The following is a 12,320-nucleotide window of genomic DNA, read 5'->3' as shown; positions in this document are numbered from 1 at the left end:
TGGTTTGATTGATTAATAATAAATATGCATCAACACTGGTTTGTTTAAAAATCATTCAAAATTTATACTTTTGGGTTCATGATATATTTTTTTTAATAATAAGTACTTGAAATACTTTTATTTCTGTGGTCCACTTTATATATTATAATAGTTATGCAAATGTATGCAAATCTAATTAAATTGAATGTTTTTTTTTGTTTAATTTTTAAAGCTACTTTATGATACCTATATCTTACATTGTATAATATATTATAATTTTATGACTTTTAAATAATGTACTTAAGAAATGTTTGAAATGTATTAAAATTAAATTTATTTTAGTAAATGTAATAATATTATACAGTTCAAAAAAAGTTATTTTAATTTATATTAATATAAATTATCAAGGACTTTCAATGAAATAACTAACTATGAATAATTTTACATTACACAAATAAAGTTCAAATATTATTATAAGTATATTGTGCATGTTTATATTTTTAATCCCTATTATATTTGTTATTAATTGACAAATATAAATAAATAACTAATAATATTACATATTTTATAGTATATTTAATTATTATGTTCTATTGTTAGTTTGCTTTCCCACTACTTCATAAGTCTCAGCTTATAGATTTACCGAACGTTTGCATGAAATTAATGCACATTCTAACTGCAATTTTATTTTATGCTTGTGGGCAATTCACATGTTTCAGGAATTTTAGTACAACGATATAGTGATGGAATGTTTTACTGTCCAAGACAATGTTCTCGAAAATACAAATACAAAAAAGGTTTGGTACGACATCTGAAGTATGAATGTGGTATAGAGCCGCAATTCAAGTGCCTCATATGTGGTAAAACTTATAAGCAACCAGAAACATTTAAGATGCATTTAATGTCAATACATGGCATTGATAAAAGTTTTAAACAACTTAAGTAGCGTAAATAAATTGGTGAATTGACGATTTAAGTATAACATTTTAGATATAGAAGTATAACATTCTTGAACAAAACATTTGTATGTATTATTTGTTATAAGTATTATTACATTTTTAAAATTGGTTATGGACAAATCCAGGTTTTCTATATTATAATATAGTTCAAGTTCAAAGAGATCTCATTTTCTTATATTTGTTTAATTTTGTATAAAATGTGAAAAAATATATGCCACTCAAAAGTTAATAGTTATATAAAGTATGTTTTTAGAATAAACATATTGACTCTTGCAATTTTGGTTAAATAGTTCATAAAATTATTTATGTCAATTACTATTTTATTAATTTTACACATTGAAATAGTTGTAGGTCATAACTCGAAGGCTGATTCCTTTTAGTCTAGAATTATGACTAAAAATTAAATAAATTGTTTCACATTTGTCACTAGTTAATAAATGGAAATGTCCAGTATCATGCATACAATATTATACTGTCAAAGTTTTAGTTATATTGTATTAACTTATTTATTGATCAAAACATATGTGTATTGTATTGCATTTACAGCATACACTACAAAATATTATCTGTATAGACCATGTTTATAAGTAAAAATACTATTGACATATATTAGGTATCATAAAAATCATTTTACTTTTCAATCATCATACAAAAAAAAAATCAAATTAATTAATAAATAATATTTATCATAAGAAACAGTTGTTATCGTATTTTCAGAATATAATGTATTCTAAAAACCATTAGAACTTAGATAAAAAATGTATCATTTATATAATAGAATAAATAATTTAAATTAATATGAATAGAACATTTTTTTTATAACTTAATAATACTTATACTTATATTTCAAATTGTATTATAATTATAATTTTAAACTGTATGTATGAATAATGAAAAATCACTAAGGTATTCATTTTGTTTTATTTTAGTTTAATATATTTTGTGTACTTATTAAAATCATTGTTTTAACTGGTTTGTGTTTAAAATTATTAATTTGTTTCTATATTATCAGGTATCATATAATAATGTATGTATTTTTTTTTATTTATTGTCATATTATTTTTCAGTGTAACAAACCCAAAGAATGTAGTAATAGTTATAGGAGTAATTTAAACAACAGTATAATGTTAACACAATTCATTGTCTATAATATTGTTATTGTTAAAAATAATTATTTTAGTAATAATGTAATCATAACTATATTATGATTGTTGCAGTTTATATCGTTGTAAAACGTCAATGACTAAAAGTATAAGTATCTTACAATCATTCAATTTGTCTCAAAATTGCTTAATAGACAGTTTTTTTTTATATAATATTTGTTATGTTAATTTTCTTATTGTTTGTAAAAAAAAAAAATAACAATTTTTTTATGTGATATTTTTAGTGCTCAGATTATTATTAACTTTGTGTTTATTGTAATATTATATTAATAACATATCCTAAAAGACAAAAATAAAAAAGTATTTTATGTTTAAAAAAGTATATAAAACTTGTGATTCATAATATGCTAGTAATAAAAATATATAATGCTATATTATCCTTTTGATATGTATAAATAATTTAGGTGTTAAGTATACATTCTATGGGAGTACAAATTTAAATTTATATGTCATAATATAACAATGAGAATATGAGATTATCTTATTAATAAGTTTTATATATTTTACTTTTAATAATAAATGTATGAAATAGAAATGCGTGTTTATATTTTGAATACACTATTTGAATTGTAAATATTATTTATTGAACATAATCATAACACAATTTCAAAAAATTATCTCGCACCATTGACCATAAATTCTATATAATTAATTTATCAAAAATATTAGGCAGTTATGTACAATAAAAGTACTATAAAATTAGTTTTTAAAATTTTCAGCATATCAGAATGAAGTATCAATTGTGAAAGTACAAAGAAGAAACAATTTTTATTACCTATCTAAACATTTAAAGAATAAAAGATATTATTTCATGTCAATTTTATAAAAAATATAAAGTTGTACGGTACTTATTCTTTTAATTATATTAATTTTACATTTGTTTTACTTCTAGATGAACCAATTTACTTTGGCACAAAGATGAACAATATTTGCAGTAAAAACATAATTTTAATGTTTTTTTTTTTGTTAAATAAATACATTTTATGATGTCAATGAATGCTTTCATTGTGGAAATTAGCAGTGATCATTGGAAAAGTTTGCTGTATTTGTTACGAAATTTTTAAATGGTATGTAACTCAACCAGAATTAAAATTTTACTCAAGTTCTTTAATTATGTTATCCTAACAATTTATCATTAATTTCATATTCTAGTTTTAATATTAATATGTTAGTATGATTAATAATTATTATTTATTTTGTATAAATATACACATAATTTAATTATTATCAGTATATAATTAAAAAAAGAATTGATCTACTTTATTTTTTTAACATATTTAAATATTGAGAGATAGTTGTAATTTAAATTTAAAGAGCTAAATAGTTATATTCAAAATGTGTAAATAAATAACTAATGCTTAGTTCCAAAGAAATAGTATATCCAAACTACTTTATAACAGAGCTTTATTTTTATTTCTTTGCATTTATGGGAGCTTTATTGTTGCTTGTTGCTGTCAGTGTAAAATTATAGTTGATAGACACGGGTTTTTGTTTGTTATACTATTATAGGTACTCATTCGGTGGACGTTGAAGAAGATATTCATTGCCCTAACAGATGTGGCCGTAAGTATAAGCACAAAGGCAGTGTCGCTAGACACCTGAAGTATGAATGCGGAGTGAATCCTAAATTCGAATGCGTTATTTGCCGTAAGCCTTTCAAGCAACGTATCAATCACAAGATACATATGATTAGAATACATAACTGTGTTATGTAAATAACAGTATAGAATACACATTGTTAATTTATAATTATTAATTATTGAATATCTATTATATATTTAAATTATTGTTTTGCCATAAAATAAACTTTATCCTATTATTATACAGAATTAATATATTTTTTTAAATGAAATGTTATGGAATATTTTGGGATTTAGTGGCTTGTTGCAAACAAAAAATATCTTGTAGAAAACTAAATGTACCTAATAATCTTCACCTTCTAATTATCTTATAAATTAACTGTAAGTTATAATGCATTTTTGCGTAAATATTTGTGCTTCTAACATAATAATTAGTTTAATTATTTGTTTAACATTAATTAATTTTAATTTTTTTTTTCACAGAAATGCGTATACCAAGTAGTGCATCATTGGTCAACAGAAACGAAGAAGTAATTTTATGCCCTCAAAATTGTGGCAGAAGCTATAAAAATATACCCTGTCTAAACAAACACTTAAAATATGAATGCAATAAAGCACCACAATTTCGGTGTCTTTTCTGCGATAAAAGGTCTAAGCGTCCGGATAATTTAAGAACGCATATGCAGTTAGTTCATCATTTTTCTAATAAAATAATATTTGTTAATAAAAAATAAATTACCCTAGTCCCTAAGATATTTAGTTTTTGAGTATTTTTTTTTTTTTTTTTATTAGAACGAACAAGATAAAATCTGTAATAAACTGTGTGCAACATCATGTGTATGTAATATGTAGGGTACAAGTATACTAGACGGCATGATAGAAAGGGGGGTTCCAGGGACCCTACTTCCTAATTATATGCTGTGTTTGTGTTGTTTTATTTAATTTTTTTTTTAGTGTTAAGGAGGTTGTTAGGCCCATTTCGTTTAAAACTGCATTTTTGTATAGTTTTCTACATAACTTAGTTTATCTAGACATACACTTCTTATTATTTAAATAGAGTTTTTGATCAATTTTTAATGTAAGAATTGTTAAAATTGTAATAAAACTGCCTGTACCTAATGGCTTTTAAAATTCTTGTGTGCCCTAATTTTTAATGAGCTCTCCCGGAACCAAAAGTCTGAGAACGCTTATGATTTTAACTGCTACATAGGAGATTATAAGATAAGTAATATAAGCAATAATTTTAGTAAGTCAATGAGGCAAATGAGCTGAGACATGTTGAGAGTGTGTGGATGTGCGCTCTCTAGTATAGCATATTATTATGTATGTATTTTTTTAATCGAGCATTGATGTTGATATGTTGTGTCTTATTAATAAAGTGTTTTTGTATGATTATTAATGTTTTTATACTTTTTTTTGTGGTCCTATTTGGTTAGGTTCATGCGTTTCGTTTATTCCATGCTCATTGTCTTGATAATTTTTATTGAAGGCATATTGGTAAAGAATATAAAGGGTTTGCCCTAAGTTCATCCTAAATCATTCTATTTATTTTGTGTATTTATAACAAAACACATAATACACAAAATAAACATCTATCTCATATTTTACACTTGGAAATAAAATTGATATGTCTAACCAATAAAACAAATCTTCATTTTATGTTCCATTTTTTTAGTTTAGCTTAATGTATGATTAAGTTTAACTTAATGTAAATTAACTATACTCTGTTCAAAATAAGAACAGACCTTGGCAGTCAGCTACAGCACAGGGACGTGGCAATACTACCTGGCAAAGGTTACAAACAGAAGATGACCTGAATGCCGCCGACAAAAACGGGTCGCCCCGAGGTGTGTTCTTATTTTAAACAGAGTATAGGTATAGTTACTACATTTGAAATAGGCTATATGTTATTTTTTTCTGTTTTTTAAATTATATAGAAAAATTAAAGCAGACTTCATTATTCAATCAATGGAACACATTTGAAATACTTCCCACAGTTAACTAAAATAGCGGTGTTTAGATAATTATAGGTATATTAAAAAATGTATTGATTATTTTTTAACTGTTTATTTGGGTTTTTGGAGCCATATATATTTAAAAAGATAACATAGAAAAATCTTATTTGTTTTAGTGCGTGTAAACTGTTTTATGTGCAACAATTGCGGTCGAAGTTATAAATATAAGCATAGTTTATTTGCACACCAGAAATTTGAATGTGGAGTTCAACCAAAATTTAGCTGTAATCTTTGTTTTAAACAATTTGCACTAAGAGGAACTTTACGGAAACATTTAATTTTTATTCATAAAATAGTTTAACAAGAATAACAATTACAATACTGTATTTTTAAACTATATAACTGAATAAACTAAACCAAACCAAACCTTTACCCTCTTTTTTTTTATGTAACTATAATACATTTTGTAGCATATTATAATGTGTGCTACCAACATAATGCCTGAAGAGTATTTGTAAACTATTTTGCATAAAAAAGCAATTATAATATTGAATTTTTTTTCAGGTTCCCACGCATATAATACAACATCATTATTAAATAGCTCTGAAGATGTATACTTATGCCCTCAAAATTGCGGTAAAACCTACAAATACTATTCCAGCCTTTACAAACATTTAAAATACGAATGCAATAAAATACCGCAGTTGAAGTGTCTATTCTGTGATAAAATGGTTAAGCGGCCCGATAATTTAAAAAATCATATGTTGATAGTACACAAATATATTTCTAGGAATAAAAACAATACTTCATATACCTAAATACGTTGATAAATCTTCAGATGAGTAATATGTTTAAGAATTTTTATGTATGAAAATAAAAATGATGTACTACGTAATAGTTAGTTTATATCAATTAAAAATTGTTAGGTACATTATTTTATTATTAAAAATAATAATTATTAGCTAAATAATCAATAGTATACATGGAGGTTGTACCTGTTACATTTGTATTAAAATAATTTATTATTTTATTATGAAATAAAGTTGTATTTATTTTTGTGTGTTATAGTTATAACTTTTAATTTTAGTCAAAATAATGTCTAATAAAATGTTCAAATATTATTAGGTTCCTACTATTTATATTTATTTATTTTTCTTCAAAATAATGTTGGAACATGGTTGACCATAAAAAATATTTATCTTAGATTAACTTATAAAAAATATGTTTATTGTTTATTCTTAATTGCCTGTTATGAGACATAACACATTTATTATTTTCATATCAGATTTATTTCTACATTACATATTTGAAAGTGCATTGAATTATTTGTCTTAAATGTTTGAAAACAATCAAAATGATTAATTTCAAACGTTTACGGTTAAATAGATGTAATAAAATAATTTATATTTAACAAGTGCTTATTCATTTTATAATAGTTATTTTTAGATTTGGGGTACACTTACATTTAAATGATTACATAAAAAATAATATTATTTGTTTTAGTGCCTGTTAATTGTTTTATATGCAACAATTGCGGTCAACGTTTTAAATATAAGCGTAATTTATTTTCTCACAAGAAATTTGATTGTGGAGTTCAACCAAAATTTGGTTGTGATATTTGTTTTAAAAAATTTCTCCACAGAGGAAATCTACGATATCATTTGCTTACAATTCATAAAATACTTTAATTAAAATGACAATTAAGATACTGTGTCTTTAAACTGTATAACTGAATAAACCGAACTTTAACCTTAACAAATTGTATATTTTATGACACTAATAGATTTTGAAGTAAACATTTGTTGCTACCAACAAAATGCCTGAAAAGTTAACTTACATTGTTAAGTTCTTATCTTTTAGTGTTTGATGAACCTTATAATTTGTTTGTTGAACTAACAATCAGTCATTTGTATAATTTTTTTATTTTGTTAACTGAATATTATAAAACCTGATATGAGTATACCCAAATTAATACTTAAGATTTAGTATTTGATCGATGAAAAACATTTAAAAAATTCATACAAAATTGTCTTAAATCCTTATGCTTTATTAATTATTATTTATTATACGTACATTTAGTAATACAATTTCTGTTTAACAGTGGCTTAGAATAATTTTGTAATAGGGGTATAATTACATCTAAAACGATTATATAGACCATAATGTTATTTGTTTTAGTTGCTGTAAACTGTTTTATGTGCAACAATTGCGGTCGAAGTTATAAATATAAGCGTAGTTTATATAATCACCAGAAGTTTGAATGTGGAGTTCAACCAAAATTTGGTTGTAATCTTTGTTATAAAAAATTTTCTCAAAAAGGAAGTCTACGGATTCATTTGCTTACAATTCATAAAATAGTATAACTAAAATGACAATTAAGATACTGTATCTTTAAACTTTATAACTGATTAAACCAAACTTTAATCCTAACAAATTGTATCTTTTATGTGGGTGTAATTTATTTTGTAGTATATATTTGTTGTTACCAACGAAATGCCTGAAGAGTTAGTTTACATAGTATAAGGAATAAGAAGTATAACCAATGACAAGACTATGCATGTTTTTTTAAGGGGCAATGTATATTTTAAGTACCTGTTCAACCAACAATAAACTCTAGGCCTCTAGGGGAAGTCACAAATGTATATTTAATCTTATACAATGCAGTATGCAAAAAAACACAAAGAAATGCACATGTGCAAACTCTGATGATAATTTTTATTTATGAAAATAATATTCCAGTTAAATGTTTGTCTTGTATGTTTTATAATACAAAGTATTCATAACAATGTATACAAATAGTAAAAGGAAGACCCGACAGATAAAATAACTTTGTTCTAATCAATATTTTAAAATTTATTTTTTAATACTGAATAGACTTCCATATTTAATAAATTTCCAATTTTCCAAATGTTCTGCTCCAAGAGCTCTAACATTTAAAATAAAAATGCTATAAATCACCTCAATTAAAGTATCTATTTTGTAATAAAATAGTAAAGCAGCCCATTATGCTAAAAATCCATATGCTAATATTATACAAAATAGAAATGCATGTCAAGGAATACATACAATACAATATTATTTACCTAATAGTTCAGTCCTATTTTATTTTGAATCATATATTGTACCAATACAATGACTTAAGAGGACATCCTAGTATTCTACCTGCTGTCTCCGTCTTACACACAAAATACATTGCAATTTTCATTCACCAGTTTCAATAGTGTGCTGTTAGTTTTGATATTATACTCAATTCAGCAAGAGATACCGCGCCTTGTACCGACCAAAACTGATTCTCCCACACAACACCCTGCCCTAGGTCAACCAGTTTCAATAGCAGGGTGACGTGGGGGGGCATGCAGAACTGAAGATTTCTTACGCTGAACAGAGTTACAGTAAATCGACCCATTATAAAATGTAAAGGTAAGATTTTTATCTATAGGACCCCATGTAGGCTTTTTTGATATCATTAATTTTAAGTTATGAGATCATTTTAAAATGTACAGTTTCAAAATGAACATAACTTACTTAAAAATAATAATATTAATAAAAGTCCATGTAGGCCCCTAAATAATAATCTTACCTTTAAATTTTATAATAGGGCAATTCACTTAAATATCAAAACTAACAGCACACTTTTGAAACTGGTGAACAAAAATTTGGTATGTCAAACGTGTGTAAGACGGAGATTACGCATAGTTAAATTATTTGTAAAATGTCTTGAAACCATCACAATATTAATTATTTTTTTAACACGTATAATATATATCATTTTTATAGCTATTAACAGGGCTCGTAACTTCATGCACTAAAAAATGCATAAATAAGCTTGCATTCATGCACTAAAAATTGTCAAAATATGCATTGAAATATGCACTAAAAGTTCGAAATTATGCATTTATATGCCCTAACATTTTTAAATTATGCACTCAAAATATGCACTATGTAAAAAAATCATGAACAAATTTTAAAATAATAAGAATAAATCCATGCATTTTAAAAAATTCAAATTCCGCCACAAAAATTTGCAAACTGCCCGCAACTGTTTGTTTTTCTTTTTGCATTGTTTAAATAAAATAGGATTAATGTGTATGGTACCTATACCTCACATGAAAACGCTAAAACCGGAAATTGAACGCATACGACTCACACGAGTAAACTCATCGGCGAGTGCAAGAAAACTATACTATACCAATGAACAAAATTATAAAAGCGGATTGGTGAGAAGCTGCATGCGTGTACATGCCTGTACAGGTTCGTTTCGACGACAAACTTTGTACCGTGGAGGATGGTAGTGGTAGCAATTACATTGTTTTCGCGGTACTACGTAAAACGCATAAAATCATGTACTAGGACACTAGATAGTCACACACTCACACGAGAATAAAAATAAATCAATACTATAATTTTGTAAACGGGAAATGTTAATAAAAAAACAAGACATTTTTCAAATATGTCTAAAAAATATTTTTATTAAGTAATATGTACTAACGACTGTAAAAAATCGAATATATGCTAAAAATGCCTTTACACCAAAAACATGCAAAAACATGCACTGTCAAACTTCATATTATTATTACTATTGTTATGAAACAGATTTGTATCTCAGTTAGCATGTTTTCTTGTGTAGCAAAAAAACATGCAGATGCATGAACTTACGAGCCCTAGTTATTAATATACTTATTTTTATTGTTTACATTGTTTAATTGTTCAGTTAAGTTCTTCTCTTTTAGTGTTTGATGAACCTTATAATTTGTTTGTTGAACTAACCATCAGTCATTTGTATAATTATTTTTTTATTTTGTTAACTGAATATTATAAAACCTAATATGAGTATACGAAAATTACCACTTAAAATTTGGTATTTCATCGATGAAGCACATTTAAAAATTTCACACAAAATTGTCTTAAATCCTTATGCTTTATTAATTATTATTTATTACACGTAATTTTTGCTTAACAATTGCTTAGAATATTTTTTGAATAGTAGTATACTTACATTAAAAACGATTATATAGACCATAATGTTATTTGTTTTAGAGGCTGTAAACTGTTTTGTGTGCAACGATTGCGGTCGAAGTTATAAATATAAACGTAGTTTACAGAATCACCAGGAGTTTGATTGTGAAGCTCGACCAATATTTGTTTGTAATCTTTGTCTTAAACAATTTTTTTACAGAGGAGATCTACGGATTCATTTCCTTACAATGCATAAAACAGATCAACTTAAATGATACTTAAATTAAGATACTGTGTCTTTAAACTGTCTAACTGAATAAACCAAACTTTAACCTTAACAAATTTTTATTTTTATGTGGCTGTAATTGATTTTGAAGTATATTTTTGTTGCTACCATCAAAATGCCTGAAGAGTTAGTTTACATAGTATAAGGAATAAGAAGTATGCTCAATGACAAGACTAAGTATGGTTTTTAAGGGACAGTGTATATTTTATGTACGTATGCCTACAACAATAAACTCTAGGTGAAGTCACAAGTATATATTTTATCTTATGCAATGCAGTGTGCACAAAAACACAAGGCTATGCACATGTGCAAACTAGGATGAAAACACTGGGAAATCAAATCAATATTATAATATTTTTTTAACTATAATTATAATAATATTTTTATTTTTGGAAATAATATTCCATTTAAATGTTTGTCTCGTATGTTTTATAAAACAACGTATTCATAACAAGGTATATGATAGTAACAGGAAGACCCGACAGATAGACAATGAAATAACTTTTGTTCTTATATTTTTAAATTAATTTATTTTTTTATATAATTTAGTCACTTGCTTTACCACGTATAATTATTTTTATTTTTTAATACTAAATAGACTTCCATATTTAATAAATTTTTAATTTTCCAAATGTTCTGCTCCAAGAGCTCTATCATTAAGAAATACAAATGTCGTTAATCACCTTCAATTGAAGTATCTATTCTATGATAAAATAGTCAAGCAGCCCATTATGTATCCTTATGCTTTATTAATTTTATTTATTATATGTATATTTAGTAATACAATTTTTGTTTAACAATTGCTTAGAATATTTTTGGATTAGGGGTATACTTACAATTAAAAAGATTATTTAGACCATAATTTTATTTGTTTTAGTGGCTGTAAACTGTTTTATGTGCAACAATTGCGGTCGAAGCTATAAATATAAGCGTAGTTTATTTGCACACCAGAAGTTTGAATGTGGAGTTCAACCAAAATTTGGTTGTCATATATGTTCTAAAAAATTTTCCCAAAAAGGAAGTCTACGGAGTCATTTAATTATGATTCATAATACATTTTAACCAGAATAACAATTGAAAAAGTGTATATTCAAACTGTACTACCTAATAAACCTAGCCAAATATTATCTTAATTATTCTTTATATAACTATAATTTATTTTGAAACATTTTTCTTTTGCTCCCATCATATAACCTGAAGAGTTTATCTATTTGTAAGCTATTTTGAAAATAAAATCAGTACTATATTTAATATATATAAATATTTTACATTGATCTACGCTTAGTAAATACCACATAATTTTAATTAAAGTTAAGATATACCTGTGTTATATTTTATACCCTCAGAGTTATAGTTAAGCCTATAAATATTATTCCAACTCTTACAAACATTTTAAATACAAATTAAATAAAACATTACAATTAAAATGTCTATTCTGTGAT

The 12,320-nt window shown here is 25.1% G+C and overlaps 1 protein-coding gene across 1 annotated transcript; it reads left to right on the top strand.

Annotated features, from left to right (window-relative positions):
* Nucleotides 1–3,455: 3,455 nt before the first annotated feature.
* On the top strand, nucleotides 3,456–12,011 carry LOC132952478 (gastrula zinc finger protein XlCGF58.1-like). The gene is made up of 8 exons (XM_061024785.1): nucleotides 3,456–3,476; nucleotides 3,580–3,812; nucleotides 4,068–4,084; nucleotides 4,165–4,366; nucleotides 5,425–5,528; nucleotides 6,201–6,272; nucleotides 10,674–10,777; nucleotides 11,734–12,011. Exons 1-8 carry the CDS (start codon nucleotides 3,456–3,458, stop codon nucleotides 11,938–11,940), a joined length of 960 nt encoding a protein of 319 aa, XP_060880768.1. The 3' UTR covers nucleotides 11,941–12,011.
* Nucleotides 12,012–12,320: the final 309 nt, after the last annotated feature.

The sequence above is a fragment of the Metopolophium dirhodum genome, chromosome 9 (assembly GCF_019925205.1).
Source record: "Metopolophium dirhodum isolate CAU chromosome 9, ASM1992520v1, whole genome shotgun sequence".
NCBI lineage: Eukaryota > Metazoa > Arthropoda > Insecta > Hemiptera > Aphididae > Metopolophium > Metopolophium dirhodum.
Note: the sequence above shows the minus strand (reverse complement) of the source record. Positions and strands in the feature narration are given on the sequence as shown.